The following is a 25,704-nucleotide window of genomic DNA, read 5'->3' on the forward strand; positions in this document are numbered from 1 at the left end:
TGATGGTGAAGCTGCATGAGGAATTGAGTCCTACTGTATCTCTATTTTGGAGAGCAACTGCCTACAGTGCACCATATGCCTAATGAAAAGCCAGCCTATGGAGAAGTGGAGAGAAATCCATTCCCATCCTTCAGATTCTAAGCTTCTTTTCCTGGCAGAATGAGGGCCCATGGACTGAAAAGCAGACATACACAATTCCCATTATGCTGCTTCATGGGACAGGACCTCACCAACGCAAGAGGTGTTTCTATAACCCCAGACTTGCTGCAGGAAGAGTGGGGCAGTCAACCTGATATACAATACGATTATTATCAAGGATGTAAAAGGTTAACCAGTAAGCCTCACCTTTAATGGGTGAGGCTTTGCAGCTCTGGTTAACCAGTAGGGGCCCCTCCAGAAGAGGAGCCTTTGACACAGCGATGCCTTCTCCCCAGGAGCTGGGTCGCCAGCAGCTCTTGCTGACCCCGCTCCTGGAAATGAGATGCTGCTGCCCTGCTTCTGTAGAGGCTTTGCCGCAGGTTCTGCCATATAAAGCTTATTTAAGCTTTATAATTCAGAGCTTGCTCCACATACAACTGCTATGATTTTCAGCAGATACACAGTAACATTTTTAAACACATTTTTATATTCCTAACTCTTACAGAGCCTAATATAGTAGAAAAGACCCAGCAAACGTTCCCTCAGGATGAGAAGACAAGAAAAAAAGTGTATACCTTAATATTTTACATCTGTTGTTCATTAACAATACTTCCTTATTCTTAGATTTTCAGTCCAGAAAGGACCACTGTGATCATCTAGTCCAAGCTTTGTATCACACTGAGCCCAGAATTTCCCCCACAAATTCTTAGAGCAGATCTTTAAGAAAACAATCCAATCTTCTACAAAGGGAACACTTATGAAAGGAATGTTTGCTTTGTCTTTTGGGACCTGAAGTTTCTTGGAGTTTGCCATGCTTACCCCATAGCAGGCGGCAGAATGGCTTGCATCTCCTTTGGATTTTTCATGCTCCTGGTCAAAGCTTGTCACAGCGGAATTGCTGCTTGCCTAACATGCCTATATTAGTTCAACTCAAAGCCCCACACAGTGGTAGGAGGGAGGCATCAGAAAAGCTGCCGACAGCATGTCTTGAATCTGAGTCAGTGCTTGCGGAACTTTTCTTATTCAGGGAAAGAACGAGGAGTAAGAGAGAAACCCACTTGAGGAGTGGTGTTTCAGATAAACCAAGGGATTAAAGCATAAATATAACACAAACTTATTCTTCAGTTGAGGAAAGGAAATGAGGACTTAGAACAGGGCTACTCAACTTTGGAAGCCACGGGAGCCACAATGATACTCACAGCACATGCCAAGGGCTGCAACTTAAGTTCAGTTGCATATACATGCAAATATATATGCAAATAGCTTCTTTCACACAATGTCCTGGTGCTCCTGGCACCTGCTCCCTGGGGACTAGAAATGCTGACACCCTGTACCTGTCTGTTCCAGCCAGCCCATCCACTTGCATCTTTCAATGCTCACCCCATCTGGGAAGACACCTTGCCATTGTGAAGCGTGTTCCCAACGGAGGCCACGTTCAAAGGATCCCACCCACAGGCCAGGTGTTGAACCCCGTGTAAACCCAAACCACACTGTGCAGGCCACAGGCTGTGTGTTGAGTATCCCTGACTTAGAAGTTTAAATTAAGTCACTACTGCACAAAAGCAAATAAAAATTAAGTTATAAAATAAAGCAGTCAGGAGAAATTGAACTGCTAACTGGCTCTGCCACCAGAAGCAGAAGTTCTGATGGCCAGAACTGAAGGACAGACTTTTAGTCATGCAGTTTCCAGCAACACCTCTGGACTGCCTCAAAATTCCACAGATGGAAGGTATTACTCATTTGTTCTGAATGAGGAAAGAAGCTGTTCAGCAAAACTAAAAATACCTACCTTAGGTGGAAATGTTTTGTTGAATATTTTTTTCCACAAATCCACAGGTGTATGTGCATGTAGTTTTCCAATATCACTGTCAGAAGCAGGTGGTGGTCCTAAAGATCACAGCATGATACAGAAAGGCATCAGAATGTTGTCCCAACAATACTGAAATTACCATATCAGGTTAAGCCAATGGATATTCTAGTATAGTATGCTGTCTTCAACAGTGGCAAATGTCAGACAAGCTTAAAGAAGGTGTAAATCTCCATCAGGAAGCTAATTGTGTAAGACTATACAACAGGGCAGGAGTGGGCAAGATGTGGCCTGTGGGCTGAATCTGGCCTGCCAAGCTGCCATAGCCGACTCACAGCTGCCTCGCCAGGACCCTTAGGCACAGAGCACTCACACTTTAAACAGCTAGCTGCTCTCTGCTCTGGATGCTGGGGAAAAAGAGGGGAAGCTTCGTGTACTGCTCCACCCCCCAGCAACATCTCTCAGTTCTCATTGGCCAGTTTCTGGCCAACAGGAACTGAGAACCCACAGGGTCATGGGTTCTAGTCCCACCTCCCCTGGGTTGGGACAGGAGGGCCAAGTGTCGGGCGGCCCCAGGGCAGGCAGGATAAGGGGCCTCCCCGCGGTAAGGGCACTCTTTGCTCTGGATGCTGGGGATAGGGATAGTGTGTGAAGCCTTCCTCCCCCATGCCCAGAGCAGAGCCATGAGGAGCAGCCAGCCAACCAGCCTGGGACTGCAGTAGACAGGCAGAGAGCCTGCCTCAGGTTCCTGCAGAGCTCTTGGCTGGGAGCCACCTAGGTAAGCAGCTCACCTCTGTCCTCACCACAATTACCTGCCCCAGGCCACCCCTCCCACTCCCGTACCAGGTCACCACCCAAACATTCTAAACCCCTTCTCCTTACCTCCTGTAGGTCACAACTCCCTCCTTGCACAACCACCCCCACGCCAGAATCCTCTCCTGCACCCATATCCTCTCCTAGACCCTGCACCCCAAGCTCCTGTGCCAGATCACAATCTCCTCTTTCACCCAAACACCCTCTCAGACCCTATACCCCTCCTGCACCCCAGTCCTCTACCCCAAGCTTCCTTTTGTACCCAACCTTTATCCTAGACCCCACATTCCCTCCATAGAAAGGCAGCCCTTGATCACTTGCCAAAATTGTGGCGTGCCCTGCTTAAAAATTATTGCCAACCCCTGCAATAGGATATTTTCTTCTCAACACAAACCAGTTATCAATTTGTATCTAGAATTGTTAAGTCCAAAATACGCTTACAATTTTTATCCCAACTAATATAACTGCAGAGGCTATTCTTAGTAATATACAATTCTAATACTTCTTTTAAATTTACTAAGCTATTTGTCTCAGTAATGTCATATAGCACTGAGTTGCACAGGTTAAATCAATGTTGTATAACATGTATTTCTTTTCATCTGTTTTAAATTAGTTTCCCCTCATTTTAATAAGCTATTTGAGCAATAAAAATGTTGGATAAGAAGTTTACCAACCTATTTGATTTAGAGAATCCAATCCCGCTGGGATAAACAATGGTTTATTCTGATCCACTGATATAGATTTGCTATGAAAAGTTTTAAAAACGTTCATATTAGTAATCAAATGTCTGTCAAATAGTTACACTACATTAGGAAAGGGATAGAAAATAAGACCCAGAATCTCTTACTGCCCCTGTATAAAACTATGGTACACCCACATCTGGAATACTGTGTACAGATGTGGTCTCCTCACCTCAAAAAAGATATTTTGGCCTTGGAAAGGGTTCAGAAAAGGGCAACTAAAATGATTAGGGGTTTGGAACGGGTCCCATATGAGGAGAGGTTAGAGCGACTGGGACTTTTCAATTTAGAAAAGAGGAGACTGAGGGGGGATATGATAGAGGTCTATAAAATCATGAGAGGTGTGGAGAGGGCCGATAAAGAAAAGTTATTTATTAGTTCCCTAAATAGAAGAACTAGAGGACACCAAATGAAATTAATGGGGAGCAGGTTTAAAACTAATAAAAGAAAGTTCTTCTTCCCACAGCGTATAGTCAACCTGTGGAACTCCTTGCCAGAGGAGGCTGTGAAGGCTAGGACTATAATAGAGTTTAAAGAGAAGCTAGATAATTTCATGGAGGTTAGGTCCATAAAAGGCTATTATAGCCAGGGGATAAAATGGTGTCCTTGGCCTCTGTTTGTCAGAGGCTGGAGAGGGATGGCAGGAAACAAATCTCTTGATCATTGTCTTTGGTCCACCCTCTCTGGGGCACCTGGTGCTGGCCACTTTCGGCAGACAGGATACTGGGCTTGATGGACCTTTGGTCTGACCCAGTATGGCCGTTCTTATGTTAAAGCTAAGCTTTATATTTAGTTTCAAATAGAAATAAACCTTAAAATCATGATCGGGGTGGCTGGTGGTAGCTTGTGCTCCTCTCCACTACTACACTCGGTAGGGAGAAAAAATCCTTAAGAACACTGGAATTTTCATCTACCCTGTTAAAGCTATGTTCCCCAAGACCCACGAATAAGAATCTTTTATTTACAGGTGGTATTTTTGGAGAAAATATATTTTGATTACTTTTGGGTTAAAAACCTAGCTTTGAAAGACATTTACAAATAGATGATAAACTCTGTGCAAAGCTGTCAATACTAGGTAAGACAGTTGTTACCTTCTGTCAAAGCCAAATGCCAAATGATTAATAAGAACGCGGGCTTTCAGCAGAAGGGCTTCAGATTTGCTGGTAAACTAAAAGAAATCAAAGAATAAAGTACATGTTATGCTCTTTTGTCACAGAAATTTGTAATGGAAATGAGGTTTTGTGAAAGTGAAGATTACAGATAGAGAATGTGGTCCACAATCTAACATTAGAGTTTTTCCACATGTAAAATGCTACAGCAACACAGATTCACCATTGTGGTGCTTCAGTGTAGAGGCTACTTATACAGATAGAGGGATTTTCTATCAATTTAGGTAATCCACCTCCCTGAGAGGGGGTAGCTAGGTCAATGGAAAAATACTACAATCAATCTGGTGCTGTCTACACCAGGGTTAGGTCATTATAGCTATGTTTCTTGGGTGTGGATATTTCATGCCCCTGAGAGATGTAGGTATACCAACATAAATTCGTAGTGTGCTGCAGGCTTCAGTTACAGTAGTGTAATTAATTGGTTTCATAAGAATTACGCCCAATTTACACCGGTGTTTGGCATCCAATTCTGCCCCAGTCTCTTAAAGGGACAAATGTTTTTGTCAGTGACTACAGATGTCAAGAAAGACAAAATGAAAACTTACATTAAAGAAAGAAAATGGAATCACATTTTTATTTATACAGTTTAAACTAAGAGAGACAGACCTTTTGCAAAAGAGTAATGAATTATTAAATATTTTAATTACAGTAAAAATTTCCCAGCATACCATAAAACACTCAGAGCTGTAATGTAACAAACAACTATATAACACATGCTCTTGGGACTTAAATCATATGATAAATAGTAGTTTTATGGTTAGTGGCAGGATAAGGATAAGGGCTGACTGTACAAATTACTAAGAAAAGGTCTCCTAAAATGTTTTTCCAAACAGCCTTCTCTCTCAGCTTCTGGATTTGTTTTTCATCAGCAAACCTATATCTTTCAGGCCAAATCCTGAAGAAACTGTTACCTACCTCTCCGTAACTATTGTTTTTCAAGATGTTTTCATTCAACTGTAAATATGTGCATGCCTCATGCACAGATTTTGGAGAACTTTTTCCTTTAGTAATACTCATTGGGAAACTTGAGGGCCCTTATGTCACCATACGTCACTCCATGTTGATGTAACAGGGAGGAGCTGCCTCCCCGCTTTCATTTCCTTCATTCCCAATAAATTCCAATAAAAAGAGAAGGAGGGGCCATGAAACGCACATGCCACACAAATTGAGGAACAACAGTCACAGAAAGCTAGGTAACCATTTTTCTTCAAGTGCTTGCATCTGATCATTCCACAGTAGGTGATTCATAAGCAAACATGGAAGTGTATTTGGAGTCCTCCTGAAGAATAACTGTAAAACAACCCATCTCTGATTTATATAGGTATAGAAGATAATTCAACATGAAGTTCAGGGATGCATGCTTTGGGATATGCCTCTCTGCTGGTATCAAATAGAGAAGCGCTTCCATTTAGCCAGGTAAGTGCTCCTAGCTGAGGGGTTTTTTTACTATTCAAAAGCAATTCCTAGAGACAGTCTTGAAACGGGATTTCTCCAAATGCATTAACCACATAGCATCTACGCCATAAGGTAGAAGTCTCATAGGCAGAAATGGAGCAGGTAGCTAATGCCCTGAAAATCACACCTGGATCCAGCCAGAGAAAGAGCAGAGGCTAGAGTGACAGGGTCAATATGGCTAAGTTCAAGTACTGTCACAACCATACCAGTAGTATAATGATGAGGTGAATGTGGTCTTGTTTGACTCTGAACAAAGTTCTGGACAGCAAGTGAATTGGAGGAAGGGAATTGTGTGTCATTGTGTGGTGTGGTCCTGGGGTGGGGTTTCTCAGTGTGCTGCCCAGGCCTGCAAGCACGGCCCAGGCACCTCTCATTGTCTGGTTTCCGAACAACAGGAGCTGTGGGGTAGCATGCAAAGACCCCCAACGTCACAGAGAGACATACACACTGGCCCCAACAGGCAGCTGTTTTAACCAGCATGTGAGGATGTGGCAGGCAGAGAGCCTGCCTGAGTGTCATACTGAGCCACAGCATATTGTGACGAGCTGGATTCAAATATTTGGCGGGACAGATTAGGCCCAAGGGGCCATATTTTGCTCACCTCTGGTCTAATATAACAGCCCGATGACTGTCCACAAGAGGATTTCAGATAGGGCTATAACTAGCATGCATTCACACCCATTAAAGCCATTTTTCCTGCAGTTGCTAGCATGAAGTAGGGACGTAAGAGACTAGTTGACTATTTGATAAGCAAAAGCTTATTGGATAATCAACAAGTGATGTGACTAGTTGCTTCCCCTACCGCCCTTGTTGCTTCTATCAGAGAGAGGCAGCAAGATGGGGGAGCAGGAGCCAGTGCTGGAGGGGAGTCAGCTTAAAAGCCAGTTCCCCCCAGCACCGTCTCTGCAAGGGACAGGGGAGATAAAAGCACAGTGGGAAATGGCATGAACAGGGACTGAAGCAGTCTCCATTCATGCCAGTTCTGCTTCAATTCTGATTCTGAAATGTGTAAGTGGGGCTCTTGTACATTTCAAAGGCTCAGGCACCACAGGGAGTGTGGGGCCAGCAGGGGAGTTCATCGCTGGCCCCACGCTCTCTGCAGGGCTTCCTTTTGAATGTACAAGAGTCCTGCTGGGACAGACCCCTGCTGGTCCCCGTACTCCCAGCGGGCCTTCCACTTTTGAACTGCAGCTACAGTTCAAAGGCAGAAGCACCCTTATTGGCTAAACCAGGGGTCTCCAAACTACGGCCCGGGGCCGGATGCGGCCCGCGAGGCCCTCTCATCCGGCCCGTGGAGACCTTTTTGTCTACGGAAAAAAAATTACGTGAAGAACAATTTGAGAACAAACTTGTCCGATGATAATTTCAGGTCACTGTTGATGTTAGGGACAACAAATCTAAAGCCAGAAATGTCTGCTATTTTGGCATCCAGGAAACAATTTCACCATTCACACTAATACAGGTGTTCATGTGTAGTGTATCAATGTGTTATTAAATAATAACTGAATAAAATAATATTAAATAAATAATTAAAAACAACATCCATGTTTTGATTGTTTTTTATTTGGACCTCAAGTGTGTAGTCGGCCCCCGAACTGCTGTTTGATAGTTAATGCGGCCCTCGGGCTGAAAAGTTTGGAGACCCCTGGGCTAAACGAATAGTTGATGGAAATCCCATCAACTATTCGATTAGTTAATTAATCTATATTTAACATCCCTTGCATGCAGTCATCTATTTACTTCATAAATACCACAGAATATCTACAGTACAGGGCATCATTATGTGAACAGTGAAACACATCAGAATTAATTAGCATTGTTAATCTGGCTTTCACTGCTTTTAATTAGAGTGATTTTATTCAATCAGAGAAATTTTATATAAACAATTTATACAAGAACTTCAAAATAATTCCTGTAGCAAGGTAAAGTTTTCCATTTACACTAAGAAAATGTTATTTTCATTCTTGATGGAAGAGAGATTTATGCCTTTTATCTGTATCATCTCTTAAAAGCATCCTGCGGTTGCGCGTGTAAGAAGATTGTACTTTAACATACCTGCTAGTGGAGATAAGATAAGAAGGCACAAATGGTGTTGTCTTAACATAAAGCTTCAAGAAATAGATCTTGCACAGAAAATCTGTGGTGAAATATGGTGGAATATTGCAATAAAGTACAGGATTACCACTATTATTGGGGGTAACTTGTTAACACCGCGTTCTATGATTAGGGAGACATAACCCCTGTGTATTCCCTGTAGGAATACTGACTAGCAGACTCTCAGTGTAGGCTTATTCACTGGACATACCTCACACTTTTCCAGCAGGTCCAAACATCCCTACTCAACAGATTCACTAATGGAGAAAGTCATCATGAGCTTTACTGATTTGTCCCAATCATGTCATGTTCATCTAGATGTTTTATATATCTATTTTAATTATTGTTTCATCATACAAATACTGCCCATCCTGCTCCCCCTCAAACAAAATATATATATAGATATATAGATATATATATACAAACCACTAGTGATGCTCCGTAATAATGTGAAATGAATCTAAGTGTCTTGCACATTATTTTCCTCATCTCAGGGTCAAACTCCTGAAGTAAAGACAAAACATGTTAACACTAAGAACATTTTAAATATAAACTGCATTACATGTTATGCCACAATGAAAGAATTTAGCTGTTATTTAAAGTGAAAAACTGTATAAGAAAATTATGTCACAATACCAGAAATCAACAACAACCTATCATGACTTAAAAGAGAGAGTTACTCACCCTGTGCAGTAACGTCTGTTCTTCGAGATGTGTGTCTCCGTGGGTGCTCCACTCGAGGTGCTGGGCCCGTCCCGGTTGCGGTGCCGGGACGAGCCCAGCACCTCAAGTGGATCACCTTCGGGGACACTACTCGACGAACAATAATTGTTACAATTTTTCTTTCTTTTTTTACTTAGGGCTCTTATTACAGGAAATATGTTACTTTAGCTTCAACCTCAACTACTGCCTAAAGGAGCCTATTAGCTTGAGTTGTGCACTCAATTTCCAATGAGTTCTCTCCAGCTTTAAAATGTAAAAAGTAACAACATGGACATACGATAAGATAATCTTTTCTTTTTATGTCACAATAGTTGACTGTCTCTGGACCTAAGGCTCTATACAGGGGGAAAAGTTGTTGAGGGGGAAAAAAAGGGGGGGAAAAACCCACAGCCGCCCCAGGAAAAGAGGTGCCAGTATGCAATTCATTTAAGTTATGCAGGGATGCAGGGAAAATAGGCCTTCCTGAGGCGTACCATTACAAAAAAAGAACTGGCTCTATATCACCTAAACTCCACCAGTCAAACCAATTACAATGTGTTCGTATACATACATACACACACACCCTTCAATTAATAACTGTGCCTGTTCAGTAATGTATAGGATTATATGAATTACCTTTTTTGGGAAAATTGTGGGTAACATTCTGGACTTCAAAGGGCCCAGGATTCCATCCTGTGTCATTATGTTCTGAATCATTTACTGAGTCAAGAAAATCATGGCTATTTTTAAAAAAAGGAAAACCTGGGTATGAAAGAATGCATAATACACTGCTAGTAAAAATTAAATAACTGAGATAGTTGGCCAAAAAGCAGTATATTGCACTGCCAGCTAAAAGAACTCAGTACGGAAGCTGCCACAATATGTCTGTCCAGGCTTAAGTAGATCAGTTGTTTCATGAAAACAAACTGTGCATTTGTCGGCGGGTTGTAAAAACACGGAACCAACTGAACTGCTTTTGGACATTGCTTGTCGATTAATTTACAGAGAAACATAAAAGATGTGACCACTCGTCCTTTCTAAATCAGTCTATGTCCACAATTTGCATACCCTTTCCCAATAGTTTTTTCAGAAGAAAAACATTGGGCCAAATTTCGGAAAAGCCTCCTCTTTCGGAAAAGCCCTTTTTCCTCGTGGGAGGAAGAAGAAGATAAGGCTTCCGAAAGAGCACGTCTGCTTTTCCTTTAAAAAAAAAAAAAAAAAAGGCAGAAGAGTAGATGCATTCCCTGGACATGACGGAGTTTTTCCGGGATATCTTTGGAATCCTGGAAAACCCCCATAGTGTAGACATAGCCTCAGAAGATAAATGAATGTGTAAGCAAGTGTTTAAAACTAAAACTCCAGAAATAAGAAGTGAGCATAACTCATTTTGCTCCTAAGGCTGCCCCAGTTCCTCAAAACAGTGACCAACCTACTGGAGGGATTGCTTGTCTCCCTATGCCACAACTGCAGCCAGTAGCAATACCAAAGCAGGATTCCTCTTATTATACAAAAAAAAAAAAAAAAAAGTTGTATCTGCAGGGCATTCCTGTGGAGAATTTTGTAATTTGGTCCCCTCCTTGGTCTGAAACAGACCAAATCTGGTGCTCTTCCAGATATGCTGGAAAGGATACTTGTTTGCAAAGGCTTTTGGACACATACGGATGATGGTATGTGTCCCATAATGATGAAGAGGTCAAAAGAAGTTACTGTAGGTGGCTGAGCTCCTGTTCCAATGGTCACTTTACTGGGATTTTATTGCCTTTTTAATCATGTATTAGGAATCACATAGCTTTGGCTCAGTGTCTTTTTAATTATTAAAATTTAAATAAATAAAACCAAATTAAAAATGTATATACAACATCACTTACATGAAAAAGATCATATTTGCTTCCAATCATCACCAAAGGGATTGGAAAAGGGTCAATTAATTCATGATCCTGTTAACAACATATTTAAAACCTTATAAACCAGTCACAAGAGAACAGTAAGCTAGCTAAACATCAAAAACAGCATGAGAATGATTCTTAAACAATATCACAATGTTAGACACAACATTTATGCAGTATAATTAAATAGGGCCGTATTTTCTAAATAATCTCTCTGCAAATGGCCAGGATGCAGGGGGTAAGGAAAGGAGGAACCTCTTGGGGAAGGGAACTCCTTTTTGGAATAAACCTGCTGGAAATGGATTCCTACTCCAATATAGAGGGCATGCAAGTTAGAGCAGCACCAGGGCTGGGCAAACATGGGATCAAGGAGCGATAACTGGCTGCCTAATGTGGCCTCCTCAATACCAAGCAGAGTGCTGAATAGAGAAGAAATAAATGCACTGAAGGTCAATGTATGATGTGGAACAGTGATGGGCCACAAGTGGCCTACTTCATCTCAGTGGTCACTAGGCAGTCTCCTTGGATAAGTTAGTTTTGCTAACTGTGATTGCACACCTAGAATTTGTGGCATGAAACATAGCAGCGCTTTAAGTGGATATAAAGGGAGCACACGATTTCTCATGGTCAATGTTGTGTGTAATCAGCACACACCTCATTTTACGTGGTCTTACTTTACATGCACATTGCTTTAGTAATACCAGTAGGAAAAAAAACCCTGTGCAGATGGAAACCATTGGACTCTGGCAACCCTGCTCATAGACAACGGTAAACAAAATGTCTTGTGTGCTGGACATAGAACCCTGATTGGCTGTGTGTGGCCCGCAGACAATAGGTTGACCATAACTGATGAAGTGTATACTTTTTGACAAAACATAAAATTTAAAAAATATGAATTTTAAAATTCTGTAATATAAACAGAAACCTAGGTAAGAGGTGCATACATTATCTATTTAACATTTGTACAGAAACTTACATGCAAGTACTATGTGCTCAATAAACTTGGATTAAATAGGTGGGTCAGGGAATGAGTAACAAACAAGTTTTATACCTGCAGGTAACTGGCTCACATCAGGTCCAGGATAGTAGTTACAGCCGGCCTCCAAGTTGCGAACAGTCGACTTAGAACCGTTCGCAGTTATGACTGAAGCTGTCGTAAATGGCGGACCCTGAGTTATGAACGTGATCCGCGCTTACGAACAGTGCGGTCGCGTGTAACTCTATGGGGTCCGACTTACGAACTAACCGAGTGTCCGTAACTGGTTCGTAAGTCGGGAAGAGGCTGTACTTAGAGCTATTACCATCTGACAACACTCCAGTGATTTATGTGAAATGAGCGGATCAGTTTCTAGCAGACAAATGGTAACATCACAATTGGCTGAAATTGGTATGGCAACTTTTTTGGTCATTCCAACTCACTTAATTAGAAGAGGTGATGTAGCTGGACCAGCATAACTTAGGTCAACTTATTGCAATAGTGTGGACAAGGCCTAAGAGACAAACCTTGGTTACCCCACAAACAAGTCTGCTTTTGAACTGAATTGACATGCATTTGAAAAATAACAGTTATATGTGTGTCTCCTTTCTGTATTCAAGGGCTGAACTCATATGCTCATTTGGTATGTGTAATCAGCCCCTTTAGAGGCCAGCCTCTGCAATGGTAAACTTCCAGGTTCTTACTAGGAATTAATGCAATTACTACCATTTGCCCTAAAGGATGAGTCTGCTCTTTTAAGAGTCTGAAAAAAATTGTATTCTAACATTGCTGGCAACCATGACATCTGAAGTATTTTATTTTTAGAAACTGTCTTTTCCAAAAAAAAATTGATCAACCTTCGAAGTCCCTAAGAAAGTTATATTATTGAACCTAATCCTGCAATCTTTACATCCACTGAGGTAAATGGGATTACTCACATTAGTAAGGACTATAGTATTGGGACCAGACACTTCAAACAAATCTGCTAAGCATCGTATGCATTTGTATTCATACTTAGTACATCTTTGCTTTTCACTGTTTGGAGCCTTATTAGCATTTTCTTTACCGTATTGTGTTACATAAGTTATTGTAGCAGAATTCTTATTCAGAGTCTGTGAACTATAGAATATTTGTTTAGGCATTCCATACACATAACATTTGTACAAACTGAATGCATAGTGCTATATATGTTTTCAGCTGTATTTCCCACAATCTGTTTTAGCTTTTTCAAGAGATTACATTAGCAATTGTATTTAAAGGTCTGGTGTTAACATCTCTGAAACTTTATAATTTAATTAGTTGTCAGATTATCAAAAGGCACTGAGTTTATGATAGACACTTGAATAAATGCAAAGTATATAGTTGAGTTGATGGCTGTTATAACTATACTCTGCTTAAATTTGTACCTTCATCAAGTCTCTTGCCAGATGATTTCTTCCGTACATTCTAGTTTTCATCATTTTAAAAAAAAGATTCTAAAATCAATATCAAGCTGCTAATCTAAAACTGTTTCTAGTGATTGGTGTAACATGCCATAACAATCACATTAGATGTCTATGAAGAAGATATATGAAACTGTCTTTCCTTGTTTCTGCTCTTACTGAACTATTAAATTGCTATAATTTTCCAGTGAACAGGTTCATCTACATGAAATGGATTTTCAGTCATGCATACAAATCTAAAAGAGTTATTTATGATTTTCACAAGTATTATCCTTAACTATATAAAGGCCTATGACATTTGGAGAAAATACCAGAAGAATCTTACTGGGTGATCCTTTGACATATTGTTCCACATCTTCTGTTTAATTTCAGTAGCTACTTTAGGATTTGTCTTTCCCAATTTAGTTATAATTTTATCCACATGGTTTCTGGTAACACGTAAGAGACTGTCCATTGTTGGCCAAAGTTCATTAGGTTTGGAAAGGTCCAAAACAAGAATTATAGCAAAAGCCCTATAAAATAATGAGGGAAAAGGAAACTGAAGAGTTCTTATTCAGTCTAATCATTGGTACATAAGACAATTGCATTTTTTAATAAACAACAATTTTCCCTCAGTGCAACTGCTAAAAACAAATGTGAAAAAAGCAGCCAGGAAGAAAACCTCTATTAAAGGTTGCAACACAAGCTGATGGCCCTTCATCATACTCTGAACTCTGCTGAAATCTTTTAAATGGTAGCTGAATTTCTGAACCTTTGACTCTTCACCCCTCACCACTGATTTGTGGGTACTTTATTTTTTAACTTTATTTCTGGAAATTTTGTCTAAATACAAGTAGCCTCTGCAAGTGTCAGAAACTCATTTTGTTCCCTTCTATTCTATGACAAAGCATTTCAGCATAATCTCTTCTTGCACCCCAGTCATCCCTTGTTTACCTGAAATCCCTACTTAAAGTTACAGCAAACTTCTGTTTATGAAGGTACCCAACTTTTAGTCAGAAAAGTAGCCAAAGGGCAACCTTCTAATCAGGAAGTAGAAGGTAGTATGGAAATTTATTTTGTTCCATGGTTTGTTGTGCCATTTACAAAGGCCTTCAGATGACAAACTGAAGGCTGATGATCTGGGTGGTAGGTCAGGAAATTTGAAGTTAATGATCTTTGGAAGAATGGGACCATATACATACTAAAAGGTTGCACTGGTTTAAGGGTGGATACTGAGAAGAAGTGATTGTTAAAATCCAATCAAACACAGAACACTTGAAACACGTCTAAAACAGAATGTTACTAATACTAATAGCAAAGGACTGACGGCTAGTTTTAACCAGGCTCCACAGGAACACTGTTTTACTACATAGATTCCAGGGAAATAAAAAGAGCAACAAAGCAAGATAAATCTCTAACTTCATACTATAAGAGAGGGTCAGAGAGGTGGGGACTGAACACTGACCCTAAGCATAGGCTGGGAATCGTCTCAGAGGGGACAGAAGCATGTTTTGTGTTGGGATATTTTTGGAATTTTGTTTTGTGTCTTTTGTTTTAGTTACCTGGAGGTGTGGAGCTGGCTTGAAAGCCAAGCTGAGAGAAGAGGCCAACCACAGAAGTACTGGAGCAACCTTCAGCAGGAGTTGCTAGAGGAGAAGACTCTGTTATGCTGTACCCAACAATGAAGGGATGAACTGCCTGATGAGACTACCCTTCCACAAGCTACCTTCCACTATGGCTGGAAACAGCCGAGAAGCAAGACCATTTCATGGAAAGAAGCTCACAGATATTAATCAGTGGCATTTGGGATATCCCTACAACACTAAGCATAACTGATCTTTGGGAAAAAATACTTTGATAAAAATGTGAAACCTAGTGAACAGTTTACATTTTGGAGGATTTCTCTACATTTTGGAGGATTTCTCTACAATAAAATGGCTAGAGATTAAATCTCAGTTTTTATTTAAAAAAAATTAATTCTGACATTGTAAGGTTCTTTATCACTTACCTTATGTTATCAGTGGTTATTGGTATTCGAATCAAGTCCAATAATGAGGTTCCACCACCTAGTTCCCAAAAATGTGCAATGTCTTTTGGCTGCAAAACAGTTCCTTTGCATTAAAAGCTTGTATTTCCATGTAACACCATCAGGATATGTCCCTTATGTGCAATGAGCACAGGAAAGGAGGCTATAATATTCTGTTAGTGTTTTCTAGAAGATGGGGCTCACTAAATAAATCACAAGTGACACTTCTGAAAAGCAGCCAGCATACATATGACTGCTTTGATAGCCCTCTGCCTCAGTGCTGAAGGATGAATAAAGAAATCAGTATGGCAAATGATATACACATAAGTACATGCTGATTTAAGCATCTGATATTTCATCTTTGCGGAAAGAAAATAGTTGAGAGCACATGAAGCCTGTCCCATGAGTTATACAGCAAATTAGAAGAGCATTATGTGGCCACAATCTCTAAGGGTATGTCTACACTACAATGTTAGTTCGAACTAACAGATGTTAGTTCGAACTAACATTCATAGGCGCTACACTAGTGCTCCGCTAGTTCGAATTTAAATCGAACTAGCGGAGCGCTTAGTTCGAACTAGGAAAACCTCATTTTACGAGGATTAAGCCTAGTTCGAACTTACTAGTTCGAATTAAGGGCTGTGTAGCCCTGTAATTCGAACTAGTGGGAGGCTAGCCCTCCCCAGCTTTCCCTGGTGGCCACTCTGGCCAACACCAGGGAAACTCTATTGCCCCCCTCCTGGCCCCGGACCCCTTAAAGGGGCACGGGCTGGCTACGGTGCCCGTGCCAGGTGCAAGCCTGCCAGCACCCAGCCAGCAGACCCTGCACCTGGCACGGCACAGAGCCACCCACCCGATGTCCCCCAGCCCACCCCCTCTTCCCGGGACCAGGCTGGCGGCTCCTGGGAGCTTGCCCGGGACCGCAAGAGGCGGGCACCTTCCTGGGCTAGTGTAGACATCGTGGACCTTGTCCACGATCTCCGCACTAGGCACAGGAAAGTGGCCGTCTAGGGCAGGAGAGCTGCCAGCCTGGCCACCCAGGAGCAGGTTGGCATGAAAATCAAGGGGGTCCACTGAGACCCCCGACCCTGAGCCCTGAGCTTACAATGGCCGTACTGGGTCAGACCAAAGGTCCATCTAGCTCAGTAGCGTGTCTGCCGACAGCGGCCAACCCTAGGGACCCTGGAGGAGATGGACCGAAGACAGTGACCAAGCCATTTGTCTCGTGCCATCCCTCTCCAGCCTTCCACAAACTTGGGCAGGGACACCACTCCTACCCCCTGGCTAAGACTACTCCATGGACCCAACCTCCATGACTTGATCTCACTTCCCTTTAAACTCTGTTCTAGTTGTAGCCTTCACAGCCTCCTGCAGCAAGGAGTTCCACAGGTTAACTATTTGCTTTGGGAAGAACAACTTTCTCTTACTAGTTTCAAGCCTGCTACCCATTCCTTTCCTTTGGTGTCCTCTAGTCCTTCTTTATGGGAACTCAGGAAGAACTTTTATGAATGCACCCTCTCCACCCAACCCCTGCTTTTAGAGACCTCTATCCTGTCCCCCCTCCGTCTCCTCTTTTCTAACCTGAACAGTCCCAGTCTCTGTAGCCTCTCTTCATCTGGGACCTGTTCCCAACCCCTGATCATGTTAGTTGCCCTCCCTTCTCCCAGCCTCTCTCTTCCCCTCTCCCACTATAGGAATGATTTATACCTACTTTGTAGTGGTTAAAATAACTAAAAATACACTTCAATGCAGAATCAAGACTATAAGATAACAACCTTTCAAAGAAGGTCCTGAATTCCTTAGTCCCTAGCCCCGCCACGCAGCAATCACTAGCTACCCCATTGCCCCACTGTTTTTCAATGTGTTATACATTAAAAACACATTCGCTCAGTATTTATACTAAAAGGATCAATATGAAATAAATAACAACATTGATACTTGAACTGTCATTAAATTCAGTATTAACACCTACCAAAACTGATAGAACAGTTTGTACTTCTCCCTTGATTAAGGCTACAGGCTGACTGTAGTCAGCTTCCACTGTACTGGATTAAATTCAGTTCACATTTTGAAGGTTACCTTTGGAATCATGAAAACAATGTTGTTGTTGCAGATGTTTTTGTTTTGTTAATTGAGAACCTAATTTTGCTCCAGAATTTATGTGGCAAGTGAAAAAAATGGGGATTTATAGGCACGTACACACATACATGATTACATAATAAACAGAATGCTGCTCATGAAAGATATCAATCTCTTTGAGCTGGTATATTATAACAGACCAACATATCACCCATTCTAAATGTAAAGAAAAACATGCTATAGATAAAAATGTAAAATAAAAGTTAGTCAAGTGAAATTCAAACAGAAATACTTTTAGTTTTGCAGATGACTGCTGAGTTAAAAGAGAAGTTCCTACTTAAGTTTTACTAATGAATGAGCTATACAACAAATATATTACAGTAATTTTTGTCATATACTCACTCTGTTATGACCTTTTGCTCTTCTTCCAAAAGTATATTCCAAGGCTAATGTTGGTTTTGAAATTTCATCTCTATCCAAGGAAGATACAATATATGTTGTCTGCATATAGTCTTTCAAGATTATTAGAATTTACTTCACATACAATAACTTTTACCTAATTCAATATAGTAACCAAACAGTAAAGAATTTATACTGAATAAACATGTATATAAAAAGTATAACTTAAAACAGACAGTAGATGCGTCAGTTCCTTAATGAATCTCAAAGGGACACAGAAGACCAAATTTTCAAAACTGTGCACCTTGTGACTGAGCACTCAATCTACCAGGGACAGCTCTCTAGAAATGTGGTTCTAGTGCTGAAATGTTTTACTAACACATTACAGATGTTTAGATAGCATTAATTCTTCAAAAATAATGCATCAGGTCACTAGAGAGAAAATGTAGCCTACTCATCATCCATATTTTTACACAATAACTTTACTAGCATGTAATGTTTTCTGTAACGCTGCTACAAAATATTGTTGATGATATTACTCCCAGAAATGCAAAATACTTTTCAAAACTTAACACATACCTGTCAAGACACCTCAGTATAATAGTAGTCTTTCCCTGAAAATTAAAAACAATGAATAACACTATTGTAATGTCATTAAAGCATAAAAGTTATTTAATTGTACATACTGTAATGCTTTATTATTGGAATGATTAAAATAATGTATTTGAAAATTGTAAAGTTATGCAATAATTTGTAGTCTCATTACTAGAAAGTTAAGTGCCTACTTTCTATCAGAGTGTAGCTACACTGCTATTAATATAATTGCAATAAATTGCTGGATATGACAGAGTACAGGCAGTCCCCGACTTACGCGGATCCGCACTTACATCGGATCCGCACTTACGAACGGGGCTTTTCTCGCCCCGGAGCTCACGGGCGGCGGGACCACCCAGACCGCAGCGGTCCCGCCACCGCGTCCTCCGGGGCGAGAAAAGCTGCTCCGGGTCTCCCTGGTGTGCTGGGGGGGACTCCCCAGCACAGCAGGGAGACCCGAGCAAAGCCGCACAGGCGGTGGGACCCCGCTGCCCGTGCGGCTTTGCTTCTTTGCCTCGGAGCAAAGCCGCAGAGGCGGGGGACCCCGCCGCCTGTGCGGCTTTGCTCGGGTCTCCCTGCTGTGCTGGGGGGGGGGGGACTCCCTCAGCACAGCAGGGAGACAGGAGCAAAGTCGCAGAGGCTTTTGTTGTGGGACGCCTGGGGTAGAGCAGCTGGGGTGCTGCCGGGATGGTCCTGCGGGGACCTACCCGGCAGTGCCCCAGTTGTTCTGTCCCAGGAGTCCAGATTCAGCCGCTGTTGAAACTGATCAGCGGCTAATTCCAGGAAGCCGGGGGCAAAGCAACTCTGCCTAGGGCTTCCTGTAGTCAGCCGCTGATCAGTTTCAGCAGCGGCTGAATCTGGAGCCAGTTCCGACTTACATACAAATTTAACTTAAGAACAAACCTATAGTCCCTATCTTGTACGTAACCCGGGGACTGCCTGTAATAGCAACAGGATCCCTAAAATCAGACAATACATTAGTGATCAGCTTGGCCAACTGTATTAAACTGTCTAACTGCTGTTAATTACTCATAACAAGTTAATCTAACGATTGGCTTCCAGTGAATATGTGTATATCATAATTGAGATAGAAATAAAAAGAATGCATAAAACAACACAGTAAAGCTGCATCTCTCTGAATTACTATGATTCAGATTCCAAGTTGGGACAGCTTAATTTTAAAAAGGACTTCATACATGAAATTTCAGAAACTAATCTTTAATAAATCTGTAAAATCCATTTATCTATTCTTAATGCTTATGTAAGTTTAGATGTGGCACAATGCTACTCTTTTCTGTACTCACACATATGCTTCAACTCATTCACAAAGATAAAAAGGTAGGTACTGCCTTATTTATATTTCCAACAGTTATCAAGAAAAGAGTGGTGAGAAAGAAAAGCTATTAAGTAAACATATGAGTTATGAATCACAATATTCAGGCAACCCTTGCTCTTTCAAACACTTATTTACATTCTTAAATTGATGTCCCTTTAAAATCATATACACTAGAAACATGAATAAAATTAAAAATGGATATAAATTTTAGAAAGGTCCCATGGTCCTTCTATAGATTCACAGATTCCAAGGACAGAAGAGTTAATTATGAAAATTTAGTCTGTCATCCTTTATAACACAGGCCATGAAATGTCCCCAAAATAATTCCTAAAACATCACTTTTAGAAAAAAACTCCGATCTTGATTTAAAAATTGTCAGTAATGGATAATCCACCATAATCCTTGGTAAATTGTTCCAATGGTTAATTACACTCACTGATAAAAATGTATACCTTATTTCCAGACTGAATGTGTCTAGTTTCAATTTCTAGCCATTGGCTTGTATTATTCCTTTCTCTGCCAGATTGAAGAGCCTATTATTAAATATTTGTTCCACATATAAACACTTTTAGACTGTGATCAAATCACTCCTTAGCTTTCTGTTTGTTAAGCTAAATAAACTGCGCTCCTTGTAGAATAGTAATAGAAATATAGCCGTGTTAGTCTGGTCTAACTGAAACAAAAAATAGGACTATGTAGCTCTTTAAAGACTAACAAGATGGTTTATTAGGTGATGAGCTTTCGTGGGCCAGACCCACTTCCTCAGATCAAATAGCGGAAGAAAATTGGCATGACCATATATACCAAAGGATACAATAAAAAAAAATGAACACACATGAAAAGGACAAATCAAATTTCAGAACAGAAGGGGGATGAGAGGTGGAGGTAAATGTCTGTGAGCTAATGATATTAGAGGTGATAATTGGGGAAGCTATCTTTGTAATGGGTAAGATAATTAGCATCCTTATTAAGACCTAGGTGTAAAGTGTCAAATTTAAGCATGAATTACAGTTCAGAAGATTCTCTTTCAAGTCTGGTACTGAAATGTCTTTGAAGCAGGATGCAGATAGTTAAGTCCTTTAGACAATGCTCTTTCTGGTTGAAATGGCAAGAAACTTTTTTCTTTGTGATCCTGTTTAATATCTGTTTTGTGTGCACTGATTCTTTGGTGAAGTGTTTCACGAGGCATAAGGGAGTGGTCGACAGGCTTCCCTTGTCAACTGATCCGCATCTAGACTGCTGCACTGTGCCAGATCAGCTGATTGTCAGCACAGCACGGTGGCCATTTTTATTTTAATGAAGCGAGGATTATTTAAATTCCCGCTTCATTGACTATGTCGGGTAAACTAGTTTACATGGCTCCGTTGACAGAGCCATGTAGTCTAAACATACTCCTTGAGTCTATTGCTATAAGGCATGTTTCTCATCCTTTTAATCATTCATTCTCTTGCCTCTTTTCTGAACCTTCCACAATTTATGACATCCTCTTGAATTGTGGAAACCAGAACTTAGCATTTTATCACAGCAGTGGTCATGAACATCAACCCTTTTCATAGACTGATATCAGAAAAGTTTTCTTATTTCTGGAATGGATATGGTATTGCAGATGTTTTCAGTGGTATACAATCTTTTCAAGAAAAGAACAGCTATCAAGTAAAATAAAGCATTCAGTGTTACCCCATTTTTGTTTCCCATAAAAAGTAGTGATTTTTCCCAAACTTCCACTCCATCTCCATCGCTTTCAAGATTTTCTTTCTTTTCCACTTCAGCTTTAGCAATATCCCACAGAGTATCACTAGTAGAGAAAACAAAATAAGATGTTTTCATAGAAAATACTCTTTTCCTGGACCTATACAATATTTCCTAACTAAGGTTTGAAAGGCAATGTGAAGATTTTTAATACTACAGGCAGTCCCCGGGTTACATGGATCCGACTTACATTGGATCCCTACTTACAAACGGGGTGAGGCAACCCCGCACTAGCTGCTTCCCCCCAGCAGACCAGGGAGACGCGGAGCGGCTTTTCTCAGCACACACCTCAGCTTGAGAATAAAGGACTGAGGGAAGTGAGGTGTGGGAGAATAAAACTGAGCTGTGGAGAAATGTTTGGGTAGAGTTTCCCCTACAATATGTACCAGTTCCGACTTACATACAAATTCAACTTAAGAACAAACCTACAGTCCCTATCTTGTACATAACCCAGGGACTGCCTGTACATTTTCTCTGCAAATGTCCTTGATCAGAACTAGCTATGTGCTTTAGTAAGGAAACTTCCCTTAGATATCACAAATAAATATGTGGAGCAGACAGGCATGATAGCTTATTCTAGACCAGCAAAATCTCATAGCTTTAGCAGATAAACTCCTTCGTTTTGGGAGCAATTTTAAGAAAGTTTAATGTTACTTCCAATGTCACTGTATGTAACTTCACAAAGGGCAGTGAAGGGCAACTTGCAACCCATGGGCCATATGCAGCTAATCAGGGTTCCATATGCAGCGCACGCAACCCCTCTCTCACCTCTTAGCTTCACTCTTCTTGCACACTGAGGGCCCTGCACTTACCTGCTCCTCCCCCAGCCTCCCAGCACTTCTGGAATGCCATGAATCAACTGATTCATGCCCTATTCTAGGGATGTTAGCAATCAGGTAATTGAATAGTCATGTAATTGCATGCAATTTTAGCAGTTACAGGACTATTCCATAGTCTGTGGGGGCGGGGCCAGCAGCCAGTGTGTTCCTGGCCCCACTCCGCGGGAGCCCCCTCCTACCATGCGCTGCTTCATCTGTATCAGTTTAAAAGCCAGCTCTCCTCACAGAACGGCTGCCAACAGCCCAGTGCTGCTGCCTCTGATAAAGAGGTAGCAGCCCGAGGTGACAGCAGCCCCTGTCTGTGGGGAGTCTGAGCTCCCCATGGACAGAGGCTGCTCTGTGGGATGTGGAGCAGCCTCTATCCACAGGGAGCTCAGACCCCGTGCAGACAGGGGCTGCTCTGTGAGGCAGCCTCTGTCCACTGAGGGCCCACGCTCGCCATGGATAGAGGCTGCTTTGCATCCCACAGAACAGTCTCTGTCAGCAGAGAGCTTGGGCAAGCTGTGGACAGAGGATGCTTTGCGGCAGCCTCCCCTGTGCTGCTGCCTCTAATAGCATGGAGGGGCAGGCAGCACCATGGAGCTGGTGCTGGGGGGAAAATGACTTTTAAGAGGGCTGAAAGGCAGCAGCATGGGAGTGGGTGGGGGAGGGGTCAGGGAAAGTAGTCAACAAGATTAACCAATAAGCCTAGGTTTATTGGTTAATCATAGTCAACTACACATTGACATCCCTACCCCATCCTTGCTCTATTGCCTCTCTCCCAGAGTTTGACCACCAAGAATCAGATTTGTGGCATTCAAGCTCTGAGAGGGAGCAAGAGGAGAGGAGATGTTCCTGGTGCTCCAGAAGTGTTGGAAGGAAGGGGGAAGAGCAGGGATGGGACCGGTTTGGGAGAGAAGGCAGGGAAGAGGCCGGACAGAGATTTGATATTGTAAAGTTTAAATGTTTCTTTTTTATTATTTGAAATTGATGACAGTGCTATTAATATATGAATGGTTAAAGCATTTATACTTGTTTTGAAATACTCAGCATGTCATGTATTCATATATTTAATCTTATGCTTAGAATCATGGTTAGTACACGACTGATTTCAATCTTGCAGCCCACTAAGATGAAGGACAGCCACTCATGCAGACCACTCACTAGCCCATCGCTGACATGGGGTATGGCTACCAAGCAAAAGTTGTGCAAAGGGATGTCTACCTACATCAGCATGAATCAAGCTAATGTGAAAAATTGGGATGCAAAGGGTCAACCGATTAACCACTTATCCAGTAAGCAACATCCCTAGCGGGTGTTGCTTACTGGGTAAGCAGTTAACCATCCACCTGGCTGAAGTGAAGCAGCTCCTGTCTCCCTTTTTAAAAGGGATTTTACATCCCTAATGGAAAACAACAGTGGTGAAGGCAGTGCAACATAGGTAGTGTAAGCCCAGAATGGATCCTAATATACATACTCATTAGCCCCGTGGTCCCCAACATGGCGCCCGCGGGGGCACTTGCATGCGCCCGCCAGGTGCTCGGGGCTGGCCTGGCCCCGGGCACATGGCGCGGCGCTTGCGGGGAGCGTCGGCCCCGGGTGCGCGGCGCTTGCAGGGGGGAGGTGGAAGCCCTGGCCCCGGGCGCGCGGCGCTTGCAGGGGGGAGAGGGAAGCGCCGGCTCCGGCCCCGGGCGCGCGGCGCTTGCAGGGGGGAGGGGGAAGCGCCGGCCCCGGCCCCGGGCGCGCGGCGCTTGCAGGGGGGAGGGGGAAACGCCAGCCCCGGGCGCGCAGCGCTTGCGGGGGGGGGTCCTGGCCCCGGGCGCGTGGCTATGGGGGTCCTGGCCCCAGGCGCGTGGCTATCGGGGGGCCCTGGCCTATGGGGGGGCCGCCCCCGGGCACGCAAGTGTCCCCGCCCCCTGGCACCCGAATGGCCACACCCCCTGGCGCCCGACAACCTCAAAATGTTGGGGACCACTGCATTAGCCCACTGTGAAGCCTATGCTGCACAGTTCTCACTATTAGTACTACCTGTACTAGCTGGGTTCAAGCTAACTCCAGAAGCTAGCCTGGGCAGACCTAACCCTATACTAAAGAACTAAGGGCTCTTTCAAAAGCAGCTGTCGTTATCGCTCTGTATCTAATGCGGAAAGTTGCGTTTTTCTTAAAATCTTGGAAGGTATTTTAGCAACTCCTACCACAAGTATGAAGAGTGGGGTCCCGGCCCTATCGCATGGATCCTTTGTATGGAAGCTGGCAGCAAAAGGCAATGACGACAGTGACCTCTCTGAGGCCTACATTTTCAAAAGATGTCTGAGTGGCTACTGGAACCTGGCCTAAAGCAGCTTGCCTGTGGCGCACACTGGGGATGAGAGGTGTTAAATCCTGGTTGACTGGGGTTTACTAGCGTTTGGGCAGTTAACCGACTGAAGAGGAATCCTAGGCTGGGGACCGCTCCAGCTCAGCAGCCCCTGCCTGCGGCGGGCCACGGCTCCCTGTGGACAGAGGCTGCTCCGGGCAAGAGCTCACAGCCCCTCGCCCCTCCAGCGGCCGCACCTCCGCCCTGTCGCTCGTGGCTCTCCAAAGCACCAGCCTCTGGGGCCGGAACTGCCGAGGGGGCGGCTCTCCCTGCAACCAGCCCCCGAGCGGAGCGAGCCCCTGGGGCTGCCCGCAGGCACAGCGCGGCCTGTGCGCGGGCGGGGGGGGATGGACGGGCGCGCCGAGCCCCTTGAGGCGACCCCCCGAGCGGGAGGCCCCCGCCACCTAGTTACCTGGCTTTGGGCATCGTGGGCTGGGCGCGCTCTGACTTCGGGCCTAGCTCCCGGTCACCATGGGAATCAAGCGGTTGCTGACGCCACAGGGCGCAGAAGCATCATGGGAGTTGTAGTTCCCTGTGTGGCGGCCCCTCCCCGCTCCTCTTCGTTAGATGGGGTTCCGCTGAGCAGAGATTTCCCTACAACCCCCCGCAGTGGCGGTGTAACCCCTCCCCCCCCACGCGCACACAGAAAGGACAACTAGGTACATGCGGAGTTGCCAGTTTACTCATTGGTAGGAAACTTCATTTGAAATTGAAATATTAATGCCCATGTTGAAAACATCTATAGACTAGTCTACAGTGCCGGTTTTGCTGGCAGTGCGTATGCAAATGAGGCATAGATTTGCATATCCCGGCATCTCATTTGCATAATTTATGCACACCGTCTTTACAGGGGAAAAAAAGTACGGTGGGCGTTTTCTTTTTGCACAAAAACCCCTTTTCCCACCAAATGGGTAAACCTTCTTTTTTGGGGCATAAGGATTTGGCGGAAAAAGGGGTTTACCCATTTAGCGGTAAAAGGGGTTTTTGCACAAAAAGAAAACATCCACTACTTTTTTTTCTGCAAAAACCCTTTGCTCAAAAATGACTTGCATAAAGTATGCAAATGAAGCACCATAATATGCTAATCTGTGCCTCATTTGCATACCCACTGCCCACAAAACGGACAGTGTAGACATAGTGTCTGAT

At 43.0% G+C, this 25,704-nt stretch overlaps 1 protein-coding gene across 9 annotated transcripts in view; it reads right to left on the reverse strand.

Moving 5' to 3' along the window:
* DYNC2LI1 (dynein cytoplasmic 2 light intermediate chain 1) overlaps positions 1-25,119 on the reverse strand; it is a 46,426-nt gene extending 21,307 nt beyond the window's left edge. For 6 of the 9 annotated variants that reach the window (XM_075925427.2, XM_075925426.2, XM_075925425.2 and 3 more), the window contains exons 1-11: positions 24,971-25,119; positions 21,313-21,430; positions 18,285-18,319; positions 17,709-17,778; positions 15,210-15,298; positions 13,548-13,734; positions 10,787-10,855; positions 8,643-8,720; positions 4,590-4,666; positions 3,433-3,503; positions 1,928-2,025 (exon numbers count right to left, since the gene is read on the reverse strand). In XM_075925427.2, coding sequence (XP_075781542.2) covers positions 1,928-2,025; positions 3,433-3,503; positions 4,590-4,666; positions 8,643-8,720; positions 10,787-10,855; positions 13,548-13,734; positions 15,210-15,298; positions 17,709-17,778; positions 18,285-18,319; positions 21,313-21,430; positions 24,971-24,984 — 906 coding nt within the window. In that variant the 5' untranslated portion in view covers positions 24,985-25,119. Of the gene's footprint in view, positions 1-1,927; positions 2,026-3,432; positions 3,504-4,589; positions 4,667-8,642; positions 8,721-9,554; positions 9,654-10,786; positions 10,856-13,547; positions 13,735-15,209; positions 15,299-17,708; positions 17,779-18,284; positions 18,320-21,312; positions 21,431-24,397; positions 24,926-24,970 lie in introns of those variants that run through there. The other 3 variants (XM_089777506.1, XM_089777508.1, XM_089777507.1) reach the window with 3 other exon arrangements.
* Positions 25,120-25,704: the final 585 nt, after the last annotated feature.

This window comes from Pelodiscus sinensis, chromosome 3 (assembly GCF_052426305.1).
Source record: "Pelodiscus sinensis isolate ZL-2025 chromosome 3, ASM5242630v1, whole genome shotgun sequence".
Lineage (NCBI taxonomy): Eukaryota > Metazoa > Chordata > Testudines > Trionychidae > Pelodiscus > Pelodiscus sinensis.